The following is a 23,084-nucleotide window of genomic DNA, read 5'->3' as shown; positions in this document are numbered from 1 at the left end:
ATGTTTGTGGTACAGGCAAGGGGCCAGGAGAACAGATTGAGAGGGCTACCGTTTAGATTAGTTGAGGAAAATTTCCGGTATTTGGGAATCCAGGTGGCACGAGACTGGGGCAGGCTGCATAAGTTAAATTTGGCCAGGGTGGTGGAGCAAATGAAGGGAGAGTTTCGGAGATGGGATGCACTCCCGCTGTCGCTGGCAGGGAGGGTGCAGACTGTAAAGATGACAATCCTCCCTCGATTTTTGTTTATTTTTCAGTGCCTCCCGATCTTTATCCCACAGTCCTTCTTCAAAAGAGTTAACGGGCTGATCATGAGCTTTGTCTGGGCGGGAAAGTCTCCGCGGGTGAAGAAGGCAATGTTGGAGAGGAACCGTAGCGAGGGGGGGCTGGCGTTGCCGAGTCTGGTCAATTATTACTGGGCGGCCAACATCGCTATGATAAGGAAGTGGATGGTGGGTACGGGGTCTATTTGGGAGCGGGTGGAGGCGGCTTCGTGCAGGGGCTCCAGTTTGGAAGCCCTGGTCACGGCTCCTCTACCGCTGCCGCCGGCCAAGTACACCACCAGCCCGGTAGTGGTGGCGACCCTGCGGATATGGGGCCAGTGGAGGAGGCATGTGGGGGAGATGGGGGCGTCTGTCTGGGCGCCAATCTGCGACAACCATCGGTTTGCCCCCGGCAGTATGGATGGGGGGTTCCGAGTATGGCGGCGAGCAGGGGCAGGAAGGGTGGGTGATATGTTCCTGGAAGGGAGCTTCGCGAGTTTGAGGAGCTTGGAGGAGAAATTTGGGTTGGTAAGGGGAAATGATTTTAGATACCTACAGCTGCGGGACTTTGTTCGTAGACAGGTCCCATCTTTCCCGCGCCTCCCGCCAATGGGGATCCTAGACAGAATAGTCTCTGGGAGGGACGAAGGGGAGGGTAGAGTCTCGGGTATTTATAAGGTGCTCATGAGGGAGGAAGGGTCCCAGACAGAGGAACTGAAACTTAAATGGGAGGAGGAGCTAGGCGGGGAAATGGAGGAAGGGCTGTGGGCAGAGGCCCTGAGTAGGGTAAACTCGACCGCGACATGTGCAAGGCTCGGGCTGATCCAATTTAAGGTCGTTCACCGGGCCCATATGACGGTGGCTCGGATGAGCAAATTTTTCGGGATAGAGGACAAATGCGCTAGGTGCGCGGGAGGACCAGCGAACCATGTGCACATGTTTTGGGCATGCCCCGAGCTGAGGGGGTACTGGGAGGGATTTGCGGGGGTCATGTCCCAGGTGCTAAAAACAAGGGTGGTGATGAGTCCAGGGGTGGCAATTTTTGGGGTTTCGGAAGACCCGGGCGTTCAGGGGGAGAAAGCGGCCGATGTGCTGGCCTTTGCTTCCCTGATAGCCCGGCGACGAATATTATTGACGTGGAGGGACTCAAAGCCCCCGAAGACTGAGTGGTGGCTTGCGGACATGTCAAGTTTCCTGGGGATGGAAAAAATTAAGTTCGCCTTGAGGGGATCTGTGCAGGGGTTCACCCGGAGGTGGCAACCATTTATTGACTTCTTTGCGGGAGAGTGAGCGTCAGCAGGGGGGTGGGGGGAGGGGGGGGTAGAGTAGAGTAGGAGGGAAAATATGGCGGGTAGTACGGGTGGGAGGGGAGCGGGCTTGTGCAATACGGTACGATGGAAGTATTGAAAGTACGTGGATGTTTGCACATTTTTGCCTTTTTTTGCTTCCTTTCTGATGATGTCTGTAACTGTTTATAAAACCAAAAACTACCTCAATAAAATTGTTTATTAAAAAAAAAAGAAAAGGTCGGAAGTTGCAGTTTCTGTGGGAGAGCCACTTTTCCTTCGAGTGTTCAGCACATCACCACCACCGGAAGGCCCCAGGAAAATAGTTGAAGCCCGAGATCAGCGAGGATCGTATTGACCGCAGAGTAGACTCAACAAGTCCTTTAGTCGTCTTGTAAAACAGTCTGTGCTGATTTCAGCTTTTGAAGTTTATTGTCCTCCATGGCTGTACTTTCTCATCTTTAAAGTCGACAAATCATTGTTTGGTTATTATTCTGTGTTATTGTTTGCCTTGTATAAAAATTGTTAAATTATAATAAAAACATTTCCAAAAGCAAGTCCACAAAGAACATCTCCGTTTGATCCATAATTACATTGTTAGCCTCTTTGTTAGCAGTAGTCGTAATTCCATTTTTAGGTAAATTTTCCAGACTGGAACAGTTTAAATTCTCTTTCAGGTAACTAGTTCAAAACAGCTTATTTGTGTGTCGACAACTTGTTCCTCCTTTGATGAAAATCTTCCTTAGCCACTTTAAGAATACCATTCAGGTGCTGTTTATGCTCAAGAAGAGTTTGATTGTGTTTCCAACATTTTCTGTTTGATGTTCTTGTTCGGTCTGATCTTTAACAATTTGTAATCTCTGTTTCCCCTGATCCTATTCAGATAGAATTTTATCTAATTAATTCTGCACAATTTCAATAGCCTCTTCATTTCAGATCTTCAGTTTTCCTTCTAAGATTTTGAGTCTTCTGTGCAATTCCAAAATTACCTTATTCCATTCATTTTGAAATTGTAACCTTTCAGCTGAGTCTAGTTATCTGGATCTTTCCATCTGTATTCTCTATCGCAACACTGGTTAATTCTTGTGCTGACTCAGCATAAGCACTGACTGCTCAGCACTGACAGCATCATTTAAGTCAGTGCTAACTGTCACTAACCGTTTAGGGTCACTCTGAGGCCTCAGTCCTTTCTGTGGTGAATCTTGATTTGGAAATTCTGCAGACACTTTGGCTGTCTCCGTACTGACCATGACTATAATTGTTCAATCAGTACCTTTTCCTGCATTGGTTTGTTTCTTAACTGGATCATAAAGTCAAGAGCTTTACTCACTGGGACCAGACTGTCCCAGATGTGGAAAAACAACATTGCCCGCTGTGTGATTTCCCAATATAAAATCAATATTTTAACAGGTGATTGAGGATAATTACAACGACACAAAACTCCTTCACCAAAGCGCAATTTAAATTTGCTTTATGCAATGGGAAACGCGCTCATTCCATAAATACACTATATCGTGATATGCAACCGAGGCCGTGAGTGGGCCGCATAAGTGGCCCTCCTTCATCTCTGGGTTGCAGGATTGAAATCGGGCATGTTCACTAGCTATGACCCTTGAATAAGATTGAATACACTTAATGTGCACTGAATGTTTCATACAAGTTATAGAAAATTCTTAATCATTCATATGTTAATAGAACTGTCAGCAATTTCAAATGATAAAAACAGAATGAATACTTGCTCTTTGATTGGACACAGAGGGACCACAAGGCTCTCAGAGTCAATGTTATAAAATTCCCAAGATGCAGAAGGAGGCTTTTCAGCCTATCGTGTCTGCACCCACCCTCTGAAAGAGTACCCTATCCTATAGTGTAGTCCACCCCACCCTATTCCCGGAACATAACTGGCACATCCCTGGAGACAAAGGGGAAATTTTAGCACAGCCAATCCGCCAGAGCTGCACATCTTTGGACTCGGGGAGGAAACCGAAGCACCCGGAGGAAACCCACACAGACGTGGGGAGAACGTGCAGACTCCACGCACACAGTCACCTGAAGTCGGAATTGAACCTGGGTCCTTGGAGGTGTGAGAAAGCAATGCTAACCACTGTGCCACCCATTGTTGTGTGCAATCAGCACGCACTTCACTTCACTTGCCCTTGCTTTATCTGCGTATCACTTCATTCATGCCAGTAGGAAAAAAACTATACAGAAGGAAATCGGCGGAATGTGGGAATGCTGCACTTGAGATATAGATTGATTAGAGACTTGAGCAGAGAGATGGCAGATGGAGTTTAATCCGGACAAATGTGAGGTAATGCATTTTGGAAGGTCTAATACAAGTCGGAAATATACAGTAAATGGCAGAACCCTTAGAGTATTGACCACAGGGATCTGGGTGTACAGGTGCATAGGTCACTGAAAGTGGCAATGCAGGTGGAGAATGTAGTCAAGAAGGCATACGGCATGCTTGCATTGAGCATAAAAATTGGCAGGTCATGTTGCAGCTGTGGTAGTTAGACCACACTTGGAGTATAGTGTTCAATTCTGGTCGCCACACTACCAGAAGGATTTTAGGGTTTTAAACTTCCATTTGTCTGTACCTCCCTGCATATATCACACGTGGGATTTGCATCCTGATCTGCATTGTCACAATAAAGCTATACCTCAAGAAATCATCTTTATGCTGCATTGTTCCCGATTTCAGTTACTTCTTAATTGTTTGCTCACCAGAGACCCTAGGGCTCTGTATACAGCTCACACCAGCACGGGTGATGAGATGAAGTAACTTTTTTTAATATGTCACTATCGTCCTGCCATGGACTCTCCTGTGAAGCTCTCTCCGATAGATTCAGTTGAGATCCTGGCCTGTTTGTGTCTCTGGCCCTCTCTCCCTTATTACAAAATGACCCATCTGCAGTTCTTCTCACAGTCCTGCTGCCCGCTTGCTGGCCGTTACAAAATGGAGGTATTTCTCTTCCATGATTTTTTAATACATTTAGAGTACCCAATTAATTCATTTTCTCCAGTAAGGGGCATTTAGTGTGGCCAATCCACTTCTCCTGCACATCTTTGGGTTATGGGGGCGAAACCCACGCAAACACGGGGAGCATGTGCAAAATCCACACAGGCAGTGACCTAGAGCCGGGATTGAACCTGGGACCTCGGCGCCGTGAGGCAGCAGTGCTAACCACTGCACCACCGTGCTGCCCTCTCCTCCATGATTTTGATGCCAAAGCACAGACATACAGGGTGTGTAGCATCAGTGTATGTGCCGGGCCTGTGACCTTCTCTCTGCCGGAATAACTCGATCGTTCATCTTCAAAGGCCGGTCACGGACGGCATTTTTGCTTTGACTTTGAAACTTTATTTCCGATACCTTATTTTACAAAATGTATTACTTTTTACTACTGAAAATTAAACAATTGCAGTTGAACATGCGCATCCTTACACACAAACTTTGTTTCAAATATATTCCTATTTTTCTCGCAATTTAAACAAGTATAGAAAAAATTACAATCTTGTTTTTACTTTAGACGAGATGAAATAACTTTTTAAAATATAAATTTAGATTTTCCAATTCATTTTCTGCAGTTAAGGGGCAATTTAGTGTGGCCAATCCACCTACCCTGCACATCTTTGGGTTGTGGGGGTGAAAGCCACGCAAACACGGGGAGAATGTGCAAACTCCACACGGACAGTGACCCAGAGCCGGGATCGAACCTGGGACCACGGCGTCGTGAGGCAGCAGTGCACGTTCTCCCCATGTGTAGGTGGGTTTCCTCCGGGTGCTCTGGTTTCCTCCCACAGTCCAAAGCTATGCAGGTTTACCGGGTTGTTGAGATAGAGTAGGTTTGTGGGCAGTGGTATGAATATTTATAGTGTTGGGGTGATTGATATTATCTGATTTTGAGTGTCTTCCAAAAGGTTTAAGTAAAAGAGATGTCATGGCAGGAGAGCTCCGAGCTGTGGTATGATCCTCCTCTGTGTGTGCAGCCGGGAATGTTTCCAGTGCGCGAAGTGTCCCCAGCATCAGCTACTGGATGCCCAGGTTTCTGAGCTGGAGCAGAGGCTGGGGACACTGCCAGCAGTATCGTGAATAGCACGTATAGAGGGGTGGTCACACCACCAGACAGAGCAACAGAGACAGACAGGCACATGCCACGTCTTCTCTGCCTGCTTGACTGACCTAGTTTTCCTTCTATATTTGATAGAAATTACTCCCAACTGTACATGGCATGTTAGCACAGTGGTTAGCACTGCTGCCTCACAGCTCCAGGTATCTGGGTACAATACCGACCTCTGGTGACTGTGTGGAGTTTGTACTTTCTCCCCATGTCTGCTTGGGTTTCCTCCGAGAGCTCCGGTTTCTTCCCACAGTCCAAAGATGTGCAGGTTAGATGGATTGGCTGTGATAAATTTCCCCTTAGTGTCCAACAGATTAGGCAGCATTACAGGGTTACGGGGATAGGGTGGAGGCGTGGGCTTAAGTTGAGTGCTCTTTCCGAGGGCCGGTGCAAACTTGATGGACTGAATGGCCTCCTTCTGTGCTGCAGGGATTCTATGATTCACTCTATGTCTATTCCCCCAGCCAAATTAGCTCAAAACCTCCCCAACAGCACGAACAAATCTCCCAGCAAGGAGATTGGACCCATTCCAGTTCAGATGCCGACCATCCCGCTTTTACATGATCCATCTTCCCCAGAAATTGTCTGAATGATCCAAAAATCTAACGCCCTCCCTCCTACACCATCCCTTTAGCCACACATTCATCTGACTATCTTCCTATTCCTATTCTCATAATTTTAGGAAAAAAATGCATGCATTGCAACAGTTATACATGCCTTTCTGGCACAAAAACCCAACAAGAAAAGTAGCCCAACCATGGCTGACAAAAGTAATTAAGGGTAGTATTCCAAAGTGGAGTCATATAAAGTTGCTAGAAAGAGTAACAAGCCTATGGATTGGGAGCAGTTCAGGATTTAGCAATTCCCATAACAGCTTCCTCGAACAGGCGCTGGAATGTGGCGACATGGGGCTTCATTTGAAGCCTACTTGTGACAATAAGTAATTTCCATTTCATTTATTCATTTCATTCTCCGCCTCCGGTAGCAGAGTTCCTGATGCGGTGGAGAATCCAGCATCGGCCAAAAAACAGGATTGGCGCCCGATGCTCCATCGTGCCCTGTGCCTGCGGGAAGATGCAAATGGTCCAATTTGACCCACTTGTATCCTATTAATGGGCCGGGCACCGGATTCTTCAAGACTGTGAATCTCCGATCCTCTGGGCCTGGATTCACATGGGAGAGAATTTCCCAGCATGGCTCTGACATGGTGGACCTCGCAGTGAGCCAAGGGGAGAACTCTTTTACCAGCGTTGCCTATGGAATAAAAGAGAAAGTAGAAGCATGGAGGCAAAATTGGCTGAGTGAAAGGAAACGGAGTGTGGTGATGAATGGTTGCTTTTCAGGCAAACATATGCAGCTGGGTCCCCCAGGGGTATGCGGCTGGTTTCCCCCAGGGGTATGCAGCTGGTTTCCCCAGGGGTATGCGGCTGGGCCCCCCAGGGGTATGCGGCTGGTTTCCCCCAGGGGTATGCGGCTGGCCCCCCCAGGGGTATGCGGCTGGGTCCCCCAGGGGTATGCGGCTGGGTCCCCCAGGGGTATGCGGCTGGGTCCCCCAGGGGTATGCGGCTGGTTTCCCCCAGGGGTATGCGGCTGGTTTCCCCCAGGGGTATGCGGCTGGGCCCCCCAGGTCTATGCGGCTGGTTTCCCCCAGGGGTATGCGGCTGGGTCCCCCAGGGGTATGCGGCTGGCCCCCCCAGGGGTATGCGGCTGGGTCCCCCAGGGGTATGCGGCTGGTTTCCCCCAGGGGTATGCGGCTGGCCCCCCCAGGGGTATGCGGCTGGGTCCCCCAGGGGTATGCGGCTGGGCCCCCCAGGGGTATGCGGCTGGGTCCCCCAGGGGTATGCGGCTGGTTTCCCCCAGGGGTATGCGGCTGGGTCCCCCAGGGGTATGCGGCTGGTTTCCCCCAGGGGTATGCGGCTGGTTTCCCCCAGGGGTATGCGGCTGGGTCCCCCAGGGGTATGCAGCTGGTTTCCCCCAGGGGTATGCGGCTGGGCCCCCCAGGGGTATGCGGCTCTTTCCCCCAGGGGTATGCGGCTGGGTCCCCCAGGGGTATGCGGCTCTTTCCCCCAGGTCTATGCGGCTGGGTCCCCCAGGGGTATGCGGCTGGTTTCCCCCAGGGGTATGCGGCTGGGTCCCCCAGGGGTATGCGGCTGGGCCCCCCAGGGGTTTGCGGCTGGGCCCCCCAGGGGTTTGCGGCTGGGTCCCCCAGGGGTATGCGGCTGGTTTCCCCCAGGGGTATGCGGCTGGGTCCCCCAGGGGTATGCGGCTGGTTTCCCCCAGGGGTATGCAGCTGGTTTCCCCCAGGGGTATGCGGCTGGGCCCCCCAGGGGTATGCGGCTCTTTCCCCCAGGGGTATGCGGCTGGGTCCCCCAGGGGTATGCGGCTCTTTCCCCCAGGTCTATGCGGCTGGGTCCCCCAGGGGTATGCAGCTGGTTTCCCCCAGGGGTATGCTGCTGGGCCCCCCAGGGGTATGCGGCTCTTTCCCCCAGGGGTATGCGGCTGGGTCCCCCAGGGGTATGCGGCTCTTTCCCCCAGGCCTATGCGGCTGGGTCCCCCAGGGGAATGCGGCTGGTTTCCCCCAGGGGTATGCGGCTGGTTTCCCCCAGGGGTATGCGGCTGGTTTCCCCCAGGGGTATGCGGCTGGTTTCCCCCAGGGGTATGCGGCTGGTTTCCCCCAGAGGTATGCGGCTGGTTTCCCCCAGGGGTATGCGGCTGGGTCCCCCAGGCGCCAGTATTAACAGCTTTCCTTGATATGTTGGTTTGCACGTGAGATTAAATCTGAAGCTCTTGTGAACTGTGAAGATGATAGTGATATACGTCAGGAAGCCATAATGGACAGACATGTGAGAGACGAAGTTTAATGCAGAGAAGTGTAAGCTCTTGTGAGGATGAGTATAGAAAATTCAAAGCGGGTAGAAATCTGAAAAGGAATGGAGTAACGAGGGGGTCTATCATTGAAGGTGGCATAACAGATTGAGAAAGTGGTCAAATAGATAGAGGCACCAAGTGCAAAAGAAAATAAGTTATTTTGTACCTTTTATAAAACACTGGTTCGTCCCCAACTCGACATGATGGGCCAAATGGCTTCCTCCTCTGCTCATAACCATTCTCTGAAAGCAGGCTGGAAGGACTCATGGCTTTTTCCATTCCAATGTTTCTATGAATTATATTTCTGTTCTTGGGTGTTAGTTATTTACTGAGCTCGCTTTTCTGTCCTCTTGAAATTTAGGTGGTTATTAAAGAGAAGGTGCTCGAACTTCTGCTCTACTTCACAAAGCACGAAGACGAGGAAGTTCAGACCAAAGCAATCATAGGCTTGGGTAAGTGCTGTAAACTGTTGCTGTACTGACAATAGATTTGGATGTGATTGAAAGATGTTCTGCAACTTTGTGACACTAATTTTGCAATACTAATTAATAAAAAGCCAAACTAAATTCAAAATAAATTTAAACAAAAAGTTTTGGGGCAGCATTCGGTCTCAGTAGAATCTGTTGACAGGACAGACAAGTCGATGCTTTGGGCTCCATCTTCATTCAGATTGCTGGGTCATGCCACTCCTTCACGTTAGACGTTGATATTTACAGATGCTAGAAATACAGAGAAGGCCAGTCTGTGTCTGAAGGGAAAAATGTTCAATTGGCCTTCGGCTAACAGGGATAGTGATGTATGCAGAACCTTCTTGTCTCATGTGGAGACGATTACTCTGTCTGAAGGTTTATAAAAGCAATGTGAATTGAAGATTAGTTGTGGGTTAGCAGTATCTTTGAGTCTTATTTCTATTGGAGGGTAGTCAATGACCAAACTCATGATTCAATAAGAACAGTCTATTCTTGAGGGTTTTTCTCCGTGATTTTCATGGAACATGGATGTCACTGGCTGTGGCAGCCTTTATTGCCTATCTCTAATTTCCCTGAGTGGCTTGCTGGGCCATTTCAGAAGGCATTTTACAGTCAACTGTGTTGGTGTGGGTCTGGAGTCACATGTAGGCCAGACCAGGTAAGGACGGCAGATTTCCTTCTCTAATGGACATTAGTGAACCAGATGGGTTTTTACGACGATCGACAATGATTTCATATCATTAGACTTTTCATTCCAGATTTTTATTGAATTCAAATTTCACCATCTGCAGTGGTTGGATTTGAACTCGGGTCCCCAGAGCATTACCCTGGGTTTCTGGATTACTCGGGTCCCCAGAGCATTACCCTGGGTTTCTGGATTACTCGGGTCCCCAGAGCAGTACCCTGGGTTTCTGGATTACTCGGGTCCCCAGAGCGTTACCCTGGGTTTCTGGATTACTCGGGTCCCCAGAGCATTACCCTGGGTTTCTGGATTACTCGGGTCCCCAGAGCGTTACCCTGGGTTTCTGGATTACTCGGGTCCCCAGAGCATTACCCTGGGTTTCTGGATTACTCGGGTCCCCAGAGCATTACCCTGGGTTTCTGGATTACTCGGGTCCCCAGAGCATTACCCTGGGTTTCTGGATTACTCGGGTCCCCAGAGCAGTACCCTGGGTTTCTGGATTACTCGGGTCCCCAGAGCATTACCCTGGGTTTCTGGATTACTCGGGTCCCCAGAGCAGTACCCTGGGTTTCTGGATTACTCGGGTCCCCAGAGCATTACCCTGGGTTTCTGGGTTACTCGGGTCCCCAGAGCATTACCCTGGGTTTCTGGATTACTCGGGTCCCCAGAGCATTACCCTGGGTTTCTGGATTACTCGGGTCCCCAGAGCATTACCCTGGGTTTCTGGGTTACTCGGGTCCCCAGAGCATTACCCTGGGTTTCTGGGTTACTCGGGTCCCCAGAGCATTACCCTGGGTTTCTGGATTACTCGGGTCCCCAGAGCATTACCCTGGGTTTCTGGGTTACTCGGGTCCCCAGAGCATTACCCTGGGTTTCTGGATTACTCGGGTCCCCAGAGCATTACCCTGGGTTTCTGGATTACTCGGGTCCCCAGAGCATTACCCTGGGTTTCTGGGTTACTCGGGTCCCCAGAGCATTACCCTGGGTTTCTGGATTACTCGGGTCCCCAGAGCATTACCCTGGGTTTCTGGATTACTCGGGTCCCCAGAGCATTACCCTGGGTTTCTGGGTTACTCGGGTCCCCAGAGCATTACCCTGGGTTTCTGGGTTACTCGGGTCCCCAGAGCATTACCCTGGGTTTTTGGATTACTCGGGTCCCCAGAGCATTACCCTGGGTTTCTGGATTACTCGGGTCCCCAGAGCATTACCCTGGGTTTCTGGGTTACTCGGGTCCCCAGAGCATTACCCTGGGTTTCTGGGTTACTCGGGTCCCCAGAGCAGTACCCTGGGTTTCTGGATTACTCGGGTCCCCAGAGCATTACCCTGGGTTTCTGGATTACTCGGGTCCCCAGAGCATTACCCTGGGTTTCTGGATTACTCGGGTCCCCAGAGCATTACCCTGGGTTTCTGGATTACTCGGGTCCCCAGAGCATTACTCTGGGTTTCTGGGTTACTCGGGTCCCCAGAGCATTACCCTGGGTTTCTGGGTTACTCGGGTCCCCAGAGCATTACCCTGGGTTTCTGGATTACTCGGGTCCCCAGAGCATTACCCTGGGTTTCTGGGTTACTCGGGTCCCCAGAGCATTACTCTGGGTTTCTGGGTTACTCGGGTCCCCAGAGCATTACCCTGGGTTTCTGGATTACTCGGGTCCCCAGAGCATTACCCTGGGTTTCTGGATTACTCGGGTCCCCAGAGCAGTACCCTGGGTTTCTGGATTACTCGGGTCCCCAGAGCGTTACCCTGGGTTTCTGGATTACTCGGGTCCCCAGAGCATTACCCTGGGTTTCTGGATTACTCGGGTCCCCAGAGCAGTACCCTGGGTTTCTGGGTTACTCGGGTCCCCAGAGCATTACCCTGGGTTTCTGGGTTACTCGGGTCCCCAGAGCATTACCCTGGGTTTCTGGGTTACTCGGGTCCCCAGAGCATTACCCTGGGTTTCTGGGTTACTCGGGTCCCCAGAGCATTACCCTGGGTTTCTGGATTACTCGGGTCCCCAGAGCAGTACCCTGGGTTTCTGGATTACTCGGGTCCCCAGAGCATTACCCTGGGTTTCTGGGTTACTCGGGTCCCCAGAGCATTACCCTGGGTTTCTGGATTACTCGGGTCCCCAGAGCATTACCCTGGGTTTCTGGGTTACTCGGGTCCCCAGAGCATTACCCTGGGTTTCTGGGTTACTCGGGTCCCCAGAGCATTACCCTGGGTTTCTGGATTACTCGGGTCCCCAGAGCATTACCCTGGGTTTCTGGATTACTCGGGTCCCCAGAGCAGTACCCTGGGTTTCTGGATTACTCGGGTCCCCAGAGCATTACCCTGGGTTTCTGGGTTACTCGGGTCCCCAGAGCATTACCCTGGGTTTCTGGATTACTCGGGTCCCCAGAGCATTACCCTGGGTTTCTGGGTTACTCGGGTCCCCAGAGCATTACCCTGGGTTTCTGGATTACTCGGGTCCCCAGAGCATTACCCTGGGTTTCTGGGTTACTCGGGTCCCCAGAGCATTACCCTGGGTTTCTGGATTACTCGGGTCCCCAGAGCATTACCCTGGGTTTCTGGGTTACTAGTCTAGTGACAGTACCACTGTCAATATTCAGAAATTATCAGACAATTACTTGATGGCCTCTATGCAATTTTTTAAATCGGAAAGTAAATGGAATGAATTATTTCTTGATGGTTATAATCCTGGTTAATATTTTGATAGCCTGACCATTGAGCAGAATCTGATCTTCAAATGGACTGGCTTCCACATCAGCATCCACAGAAATGAATAATTGTTGGCCTGGTAGCCCAGCCGTGTTTTTGTTCTGCAGAACGTTTATGTTTGTAGACATGTTCACTACCATGTTACATAGGATTCACAGCACAGAAACAGGCTACTCGCTCTATTGGTCAAAGCTGGCGTTTATGCTCTACATAAGCCTCCTTCGCTTAACCCCATGAACGTACTATTCCTTTCTCTTTCATCTTTTTTGTCTAGCTTCCCCTTGAATGCATCTATTCTATTCGTCTCAATTCTTTGTGGTAGGTAAAAACAAAAGTTTCTCCTGATTCCTGATGTGATTTTTTCCGTGCTTCTGAAGGGGGGCTGAAGCCCAAGGCGTTGAGTTATGTTCCATCCACAGAAACTGACACATTCTAGTCATTTCTGGGTGTGTTTCTAATTTCTGTTAGTAGTTTTTTTGTACCTTTTATGAATGATGTAGCATATTGGAAAAGATTTGGAGGCTGGAGCTCCCAGTTACTCTGGCTTTTTCCCCACCTACTCGTATCATGTCATGCTCATACAAATCCTTTTAATCATCACACCCATACCATTATGGAAGCAGCCTATTTTCTGTTTAAAAAAAGCTGGTGTTGGGCACATTGGCTGGGTTGCATCATAGTGTTAACAGTTGATACCTGTCATTTTAACCCCTTTAGTTGCAGCATTTTCTGTTATTTATACTCGGTGACGCTCGATGTTGTAACCTGGATTGTTATGGTCTGTTTCTGTCTGTGCTATTCTGGCTTTCTCTGAGCAAGAGCAGATTATGTTGCGCACTAACAGCAACTTCATTCCTGTCTGACATGAGGGATTCTCCACACACCTGCGGTTTTATTACTCTGATGTGGCCACAGTTTAGGTTGTAAAGTTAGCGAAACCAGCAGGAGTCCCAATATTTAAATAGTCTGTCAGAAAATTGAATGCCAACTGTGACTGTTTTTCAGGTTTTGTATTCATACAGCATCCAGATCTGATGTTTGAACAAGAAGTAAAGAATTTGTACAACAATATTCTTCGAGACAAAGAAGCCTCAATCGGACTGAAAATCCAGGTGCTGAAGAATCTTCAGACGTATCTGCAGGAGGAGGACTGCCGGATGCAGCAAGCTGATAAAGATTGTGAGTACTGCAGCTTTTCTATTTAATTTGGGATGTGGGCCACACTGGCAATGCTAGCATTTATTCCCATTCCTAATTGGCCACTCAGCTGGTGGTGAGCCACTGCCTTGAATTACTACAGCCCATTGATGTGTTAGGCAGGTTGGTTCGATGTGGACTGCACTCGATGCAGGGAAGCTAGAAACAGACGTCTAACACAGGAGAAGATCCAACACTGTTTTATTCAACTATAGAACTGCTATACATATTCAGCTGTGGGTCGACACTATACTGATCTGACTGGAGACCTAGTACTAGCCTGACCAGACTTACTAGCTACCGCATGGTGCTTGCACTTGCTAGCTCGTGGACTCTGACTGTCTCAGTAGCTGGGTCCCGAGAGAGCGGGAAACCTAGTGCTCTCTGGCTTTATAGTGGTAGTGTCCTGTCTGGTGATTGGCTGCACTGTGCTGTGTGCTTACTGGTCATCCTGTGTGTCAATCACTGCCTGTCTGCATCTCATTATATACATGAGTGGATATTATGACGCCCATCTGGTGTAAACACACCCGCATTGCTGTTGGGGAGAGTTTGCCAAGATTTGGGCATAGTGATGGTGAAGGAACAAAAGTTTATTTTCAAATTAGGTCGGTTGTGACCTTTATCGGGGCACCTGTTCTTCCTTTATTATATTTACTGTTTTGCCAACCAGTGACTCCACCAACATCCGGAGTGTACACATCCTGTAACCAAAATAAAACATACACCTGCTCTCAAACCTCAAGATTGTTGAATTGACCTTTTGAGTACAGTTGGCAGAATTGCGGACCTACAGGTTGGTTGCTTTATATTCCATATCACTAAGAAATCAAAGTTGTCAGACTATCCTTCAACTTTAGGAAATGCACAAATTGGTCAAATGTGGGCCATGTTTGTTGTTGTAATATAGTGGAGGCAGAGTAGAGCAGATACATGATGTGTATAATATCAATGAGAATCCAGCTCATATCTGATTCAAAATAAGACTTTTGCTTTCCATGGTATTGAATGTCGGATGGTCTGTGCCAGAGCTTTGAGTGCTTTACTCACACTTGTCAAAAACTGCAAGCAAGGGTCATTAGGAGGCTGAGAACCCACAGTATGTGGAATGTTGTGGGTTCCTTAAGTCACCAACATCAAGGATGTCCAATAAAGGTAGTTTATTGCTCGGCTGAAGAGCTACATACAGTACTTGTACTCTTCCCGACATCTCTGGGATACCTCCTGCCACCATAAGACATAGGAGCAGAATGAGGCCACTCGGCCCATCGAGTCTCTGCTCCGTCATTCAATCATGGCTGATATGTTTCTTATCCCCATTCTCCTGCCTTCTCCCCATAAATCCTGATCCCCTTATTAATCAAGAACCTATCTATCTCGATCTTAAAGACACTCAGTGATTTGGCCTCCAGTCTTCACAGACTCACCACCCTCTGTCTGAAGAAATTCCTCCTCATCTCTGTTTTAAAGGATTGTCCCTTTAGTCTGAAGCTGTAGCCTTGGGTTCTAGTTTCTCCTACTTGTGGAAACATCCTCACTACGTCCACTCTTTCCAGGCCTCGCAGTATCCTATAAGTTTCAATAAGATCCCTCCTCATCCTTCTAAACTCCCAACGAATACTGACCCAGAGTCCTCTACCGCTCCTCATGACAAGCCCTTCAGTCTAGGGATCATTCTTGTGAACCTCCTCTGGACCCTGTCCAAGGCCAGCACATCCTTCCTTAGATACGGGGTCAAAACTGCTCACAATATTCCAAATGGGGTCTGGCCAGAGCCTGATACAGCCTCAGAAGTACATCTCTGCTCTTATATTCTACCCCTCTCGACATGAATGCCAACATTGCATTTGCCTTCCTAACTGCCAACTGAACACAAGAACTAGGAGCAGGAGTCGGCCATCTGGCCCCTCGAGCCTGCTCCGCCATTCAATGAGATCATGGCTGATCTTTTGTGGACTCGGCTCCACTTTCCAGCCCAGACACCATAACCCTTAATCCCTTTATTCTTCAAAAAACTATCTATCTTTATCTTAAAAACATTTACTGAAGGAGCCTCAACTGCTTCACTGGGCAAGGAATTCCATAGATTCACAACCCTTTGGGTGAAGAAGTTCCTCCTAAACTCAGTCCTAAACCTACTTCCCCTTATTTTGAGGCTGTGCCCCCTAGTTCTGCTTTCACCTACCAGTGGAAACAACCTGCCCGCATCTATCCTATCTATTCCCTTCGTAATGTTATATTTTTCTATAAGATCCCCCCTCATCCTTCTAAATTCCAACGAGTACAGTCCCAGTCTACTCAACCTCTCCTCGTAATCCAACCCCTTCAACTCTGGGATTAACCTAGTGAATCTCCTCTGCACACCCTCCAGTGCCAGTACGTCCTTTCTCGGGTAATGGGACCAAAACTGAACACAATACTCCAGGTGTGGCCTCACTAACACCTTATACAATTGCAGCATAACCTCCCTAGTCTTAAACTCCATCCCTCTAGCAATGAAGGACAAAATTCCATTTGCCTTCTTAATCACCTGTTGCACCTGTAAACCAACTTTTTGCGACTCATGCACTAGCACACCCAAGTCTCTCTGAACAGCGGCATGCTTTAATATTTTATCATTTCAACCTGCACGTTAACCTTGAGAATCGTAAACATGGACCCCCAAGTGCCTTTGTGTTTCAAATTCCAAATTCTTTTCCCATTTAGAAAATAGTCTGTGCCTCTATTCTTCCTACCAAAGAACATAACCTCACCTTTTCCACATTTTATTCCATCTGCCACTTTGCCCACTCTCCTAGCCTGTCCAAGTCCTTCTGCAATACCTCCTGCTTCCTCAAGCAGGAGGCATGGGGCTGGTTTAGCTCATTGAGCTAAATCGCTGGCTTTTAAAGCAGGCCAGCAGCACGGTTTGATTCCCGTACCAGCCTCCCCGGACAGGCGCCGGAATGTGGCGACTGGGGGCTTTTCACAGTAACTTCATTGAAGCCAACTCATGACAATAAGCGATTTTCATTTTTCTTTTCAATACTACCTGTCCCTCTACATTTATTTGTATCATCTGTAAACTTAGCAACAGTGCCTTCAGTTCCTTCTTCCAGATCATTAATGTATATTGTGAAAAGCTATGGTCCCAGCACAAACCCCTGAGGCACACCACTACTCACCGGCTGAAAAAGACCCCTTTATCCCCACTCTCTGCCTTTTGCCAGTCACCCAAACATCTATCCATCAGTACCTTACCCTTAGCACCATGGCTTCTTATCTTATTTAGCAGCCTCACATAAAGCACCTTGTCAAAGGCCTTCTGGAAATACAGGCGGGAGACAGAGAACCTAGTGGAGTGGTGTAACGGCAACAATCTATCCCTCCATGCCAGCAAAACTAAAGAGCTGGGCATTGACTTCAGGAAGCAAAATACTGTACACACCCCTGTCAGCAGCAACGGGGCTGAGGTGGAGATTGTTGACAGCTTCAAATTCCTAGGGGTGCACATCACCAAAGATTTGTCCTGGCCCACGCACGTCGACGCGACGACTAAGAAAGCACAACAGCGCCTATACTTTCTCAGAAAATTCGGCATGTCCACATTAACTCTTGCCAATTTTTACAGGTGTACCATAGAAAGATCCTAGCTGGCTGCATCACAGCCTGGTATGGCAACTGCTCGGCCCAAGACCGCAAGAAATGACAGAGTCGTGAGCACCGCCCATTCATTCACATGAACCCGCCTCCCATCTATTAACTCTGTCTACACCTCCGCTGCCTTGTGAAAGTGGGCAGCATAATCAAAGACCCGCCCATCCGGATTATTCACTATTCCAACTTCTTCCATCAAAAGTCTGAGAACACGCACTAACAGATTCAAAAGCAGCTGCTTCCCCGCTGTTACCAGACTCCTAAATGACCCTCTTATGGACTGATCTGATCTCTTCACAAATCTTCTCTATTGACTAGTACTACACTCCTCTATGCTTCACCCGATGCCTGTGTCTATGTATTTACATTGTGTACTTTATGTTTGCCCTATTATGTATTTTCATTTCATGTACGGAATGATTGAGCTGCACGCAGAGCAATACTTTTCACTGTACCTCGGTACACGTAACAATAAACCAACCTAAATCCAGATCGATCACGTCCACTGGTTTTCCTTTGTCTAACTTCCTTGTTACCTCCTCAAAGAATTCTAACAGAATTGTCAGGCATGACCTCCCCTTGACGAAGCCGTGCTGACTCAGTCCTATTTAACCATGCACTTCGAAGTACTCCACAATCTCATCTTTAATAATAGACTCTGAAATATTACCAATGACCAAAGTCAGGCTAACCGGCCTATAATTTCCCATCTTCTGCCTCCCTTCCTTCTTAAACAGCAGTGTTACATTCGTCATTTTCCAGTCCTCTGGGACCCTTCCGGCCTCCAGTGATTCCTGAAAGATCACCACCAATGCCTCCACAATCTCCTCGGCTATCTCTTTTAGATCCCTGGGGTGTAGTCCATCTGGTCCAGGTGATTTACCCACCTTCAGACCTTTCAGTTTCCCCAGAACTTTCACTTTAGTGATGGCCACTACACTCACCTCTGCCCCCTGACTGCCACTGATGTCTTCCAACGTGAAGACTGATGCAAAGTACCTATTCAATATCTCTGCCATTTCTTTGTTCCCTATTACTACATTTCCAGCCTCATTTCCCAATAGTCCAATGTCCATTCTTGCCCCTCTCTTATTTTTTATATATTGGAAAAAAGAAGTAACCTCTTTTATAGCCTCGTCATCATGTTCTGACCTGACCACTTGGTCTGCACTTGCCTGTTGAATGTGACACTCGGTGGCGTGAGATGTAATAGTGGGTATCATAGTACCATAGGAAACTACGTACAGACCATTGTGTGACACTCGATAGAACCCCCACACACTCACACACACACACACCCCTCTCTGTGGAGTTAATAGCCAAGTTGTAATAAAGACCTGGAACCAGAGTGGGCAGGCACTCTGAATGTGTAATCATACCCATTTTTGGTGCTGTGGAATTTCTGCCACCAATGTCCTCACTGGTAGCAACACGGGACATTTAATCTGTGTTGGTCAGGTGCAGGAGTAGCTGCGTTGGCCTCTGTAGGAGTCTGCAAGTCCGCTGGGGTGGGCTGGTGCAATCGGCCAGGTGATTGAAGTCATCTGTTATCTGATGATGCTGGTTCTGCTCCTTGCAGAAGGTGACACCGATTGTGTACATCGTGGACTCTGTCTGACGCTACCATGTAGCTGTTCAATTGTGGGATATTACTATGTGCCACTGCCAACCTATCATGGCCACATGCAGTCTGAATCCTGACCATTTGACCTGGTGTTAGAGGGCCACGTCTATGGGCATTTCAATCAGTGCACTTTGTTTTTCAATCTGCATTACAGGAGGGCCTCCTTCCTGTTGGTTTCAAATTTGGGCTACAACAGATCCTTGGCAGCAGGATTCGTGGTCCTGGTGCACCTGGAAAAAATAGTTGTGCTGACGAGGGAAGGCCATATCATTGTAGATTTCACAGACTAAGGAATACAGCATAGTAGCTTGTACAATCCCAGACACGTTTCTCGATGTTTGGCTGAGTGATGCGCCTGTTTCGCCAAACTGACTGTGGATATCGGGGCTTTAAAAAAAAATAATTTGCAGGATGTGGATGTCACAGGCAAGGCCAGCATTTATTGTCCATCTGTAGATCCCCTTCAGATGGTGGAGGTGAGCTGCCTTCTTGAACCGCTACTAGGCACATCCACTGCTGTGGGGGGGGGGGGGGGGGGGGGGGGGGGGGGGGGGGGGGAATTTCCAGAATGTTGCCCCAGTGACGGGGAAGGCTTGCTGATATATTTCCAAGTTCCAAGAGTGATTTGGAGGGGGAACTCCAGGTGGTGGGGTGCCCAGGTATCTGCCGCCCTTGTCCATTTTTTATTCATTCATGGGGTGTGGGTGTCGCTGGCTGGGCCAGCGTTGTTTACCCAACTCTGAGGGCATTTAAGAGTGAATAATGTTGCTGTGGATCTGGAGTCACGTGTAGGCCAGACCTGGTAAGGACGAAAGATTTCCTTCCCTAAAGGACATTAAATGAACCACGTTGTGTTCTGTGACCTTGCCGTTGTAATGATGCACATAGAACATCTGATGACTTAGCTAGAATGATAATTTATTGATGAACACGTGGAAAGGTAACACACATAATGCTATACTGACTTGGTTACTATTTGAGTTCTATGAACTCTACTGGAACTACCCTAAATGCGACTGTCCTGTAGTGCGCCTTACCACCAACTGGCAAGTGTCCCATGTCATGTGCATCTCTGACAGGATCAACCCGCTGATCTCCTGGGCCCTTGTCAGCTTTCCAACGTCGCTTCTGGAAGACTGGTCTTTGTGTCTTAGCCTTTTGACGCAGTGCATCCTAAAGACCGGTATCCTTGTTGGCCATGCCTGTGTAACCAGCCTCTGCATCACCAGCTCCTTTTTCTGTCTTTACGCAGTGCTTTTAGGCGCAGGAGTCGGCCATCTGGCCCTTCGAGCCTGCTCCGCCATTCAATGAAATCATGGCTGATCTTTTGTGTCCACTTTCCGGCCCAAACACCATAACCCTTAATCCCTTTATTCTTCAAAAAACTATCTTTGCCTTGAAAACATTTAATGAAGGAGCCTCAACTGCTTCACTGGGCAAGAAATTCCATAGATTCACAACCCTTTGGGTGAAGAAGTTCCTCCTAAACTCAGTCCTAAGTTTGCTGCTGCCTTGTCGTGCACTCTCTGGCCTGACGGTCACATTGCTGATGTCTTGTTTGGTGTCATCAGTGGGAGTTTTCTTATGGACAGTTGAGGATATTGGTGTAACCAGTGCCTCTCGTGTCCCTTGGACAAACTTTAAAACAAAAGAGATTTTATTGATTAGTATCAAGGATGAAGAGAGAACACAACTTTAGGGTGATTGGAGAAAGAATCAGAGGGGTGTAAGTATTTGGAGCCACTGAGTTGTTGTGACCTGGAATACCCTACCTGGAAGAGTGGTGGAAGCATATGGAGGAGCAACATTCAAATGAGAATTCCATATATACAGGAGAGAAAATATGCATTGCTATGAGAGAGCAAAGGCGTATGAATAATTTGACAACCTTACCAAGGAGTCAGGACCGCATGATGAGTGGAATGGCGTCCTGTACTGTCGCTTTCTGTTTGTTTCTCCTCATATTCTTACCGAGCTACCCCATAAATGCATCGCTGCTCATCGCTTCAACTATTCCATGGTAACACATTGCATCCCCTAATTACATGTTTCATAGCGAAAGGAGCACCATCCTGTTCAATAACCCTCCATATCGGTGTCATAATATAAAACCAAAAGACTGTGGACGTTAAAAATCCGAAATAAAAACCAGGTGCTGCACATATTCAGCAGACCTGGCAGCACCTGTGGGGAGAGAGATAGAGTTTATATTTCAAGTCAGATTTGACTCTTCTGAAGTGTCTTGGAGTTCTGAAGAGTTGTGGCGTTGCTACTCTTAATGATTTGTACCTTGTACCCCACCTCCCAGATAGCTCCCCCCCCCCCACCTCCCAGATAGCTCCCCCCCCCACCTCCCAGATAGCTTTCCCCCCCCCACCTCCCAGATAGCTTTCCCCCCACCTCCCAGATAGCTTTCCCCCACCTCCCAGATAGCTTTCTCCCCCCCCCACCTCCCAGATAGCTTTCCCCCCCACCTCCCAGATAGCTCCCCCCCCACCTCCCAGATAGCTCCCCCCCCCCCCCACCTCCCAGATAGCTCCCCCCCCCCCACCTCCCAGATAGCTCCCCCCCCCACCTCCCAGATAGCTCCCCCCCCCCACCTCCCAGATAGCTTTCTCCCCCCCCCACCTCCCAGATAGCTTTCCCCCCACCTCCCAGATAGCTCCCCCCCCCACCTCCCAGATAGCTCCCCCCCCCACCTCCCAGATAGCTCCCCCCCCACCTCCCAGATAGCTTCCCCCCCACCACCTCCCAGATAGCTCCCCCCCCCACCTCCCAGATAGCTCCCCCCCCCCACCTCCCAGATAGCTCCCCCCCCACCTCCCAGATAGCTCCCCCCCCCACCTCCCAGATAGCTCCCCCCCCACCTCCCAGATAGCTTCCCCCCCACCTCCCAGATAGCTTCCCCCCCACCACCTCCCAGATAGCTCCCCCCCCCCACCTCCCAGATAGCTCCCCCCCCCACCTCCCAGATAGCTTTCCCCCCACCTCCCAGATAGCTTTCCCCCCCCCCCCACCTCCCAGATAGCTTTCCCCCCACCTCCCAGATAGCTCCCCCCCCCCACCTGCCAGATAGCTTCCCCCCCACCACCTCCCAGATAGCTCCCCCCCCACCTCCCAGATAGCTTTCCCCCCACCTCCCAGATAGCTCCCCCCCCCACCTCCCAGATAGCTCCCCCCCCCACCTCCCAGATAGCTTTCCCCCCACCTCCCAGATAGCTCCCCCCCCCACCTCCCAGATAGCTCCCCCCCACCTCCCAGATAGCTCCCCCCCCCACCTCCCAGATAGCTCCCCCCCCCCACCTCCCAGATAGATTCCCCCCCACCTCCCAGATAGCTCCTCCCCCCACCTCCCAGATAGCTCCCCCCCCCCACCTCCCAGATAGCTCCCCCCCCACCTCCCAGATAGCTCCCCCCCACCTCCCGATAGCTTTTCTCTTCCCCCCCCACCTCCCAGATAGCTTTTCTCTCTTCCCCCCCCCCCACCTCCCAGATAGCTTTTCTCTCTCCCCCCCCCACCTCCCAGATAGCTTTTCTCTCCCCCCCCCACCTCCCAGATAGCTTTTCTCTCTTCCCCCCCCCCCACCTCCCAGATAGCTTTTCTCTCTTTCCCCCCCCCCCACCTCCCAGATAGCTTTTCTCTCTCCTCCCCCCCCCACCTCCCAGATAGCTTTTCTCTTCTCCCCCCCCCACCTCCCAGATAGCTCCTCCCCCCCCACCTCCCAGATAGCTTCCCCCCCCCACCTCCCAGATAGCTCCCCCCCCACCTCCCAGATAGCTTTCCCCCCCACCTCCCAGATAGCTTTCTCCCCCCCCACCCCCAACCTCCCAGATAGCTTATCTCTCCCCCCCGCCCCCCAACCTCCCAGATAGCTTCCCCCCCCACCTCCCAGAAAGCTTTTCTCTCCCCCCCCACCTCCCAGATAGCTTTTCTCTCCCCCCCACCTCCCAGATAGCTTTCCCCCCCACCTCCCAGATAGCTTTCCCCCCCACCTCCCAGATAGCTTTTCTCCCCCCCCCACCTCCCAGATAGCTTCCCCCCCCACCTCCTAGATAGCTTTTCTCTTCCCCCCCCCACCTCCCAGATAGCTTTTCTCTCTTCCCCCCCCACCTCCCAGATAGCTTTTCTCTCTCCCCCCCCCACCTCCCAGATAGCTTTTCTCTCTCCCCCCCCCACCTCCCAGATAGCTTTTCTCTCTTCCCCCCCCCCACCTCCCAGATAGCTTTTCTCTCTCCCC

At 49.8% G+C, this 23,084-nt stretch overlaps 1 protein-coding gene across 1 annotated transcript in view; it reads left to right on the top strand.

Annotated features, from left to right (window-relative positions):
- LOC119970799 (nipped-B-like protein) overlaps positions 1–17,330 on the top strand; it is a 559,915-nt gene extending 542,585 nt beyond the window's left edge. Inside the window, 3 exon segments of the mRNA XM_038805973.1 lie at positions 8,901–8,991; positions 13,395–13,568; positions 17,197–17,330. Coding sequence (XP_038661901.1) covers positions 8,901–8,991; positions 13,395–13,568; positions 17,197–17,207 — 276 coding nt within the window. The 3' untranslated portion in view covers positions 17,208–17,330.
- Positions 17,331–23,084: the final 5,754 nt, after the last annotated feature.

This window comes from Scyliorhinus canicula, chromosome 8, assembly GCF_902713615.1.
Source record: "Scyliorhinus canicula chromosome 8, sScyCan1.1, whole genome shotgun sequence".
In the NCBI taxonomy this organism is placed as follows: domain Eukaryota; kingdom Metazoa; phylum Chordata; class Chondrichthyes; order Carcharhiniformes; family Scyliorhinidae; genus Scyliorhinus; species Scyliorhinus canicula.
Note: the sequence above shows the minus strand (reverse complement) of the source record. Positions and strands in the feature narration are given on the sequence as shown.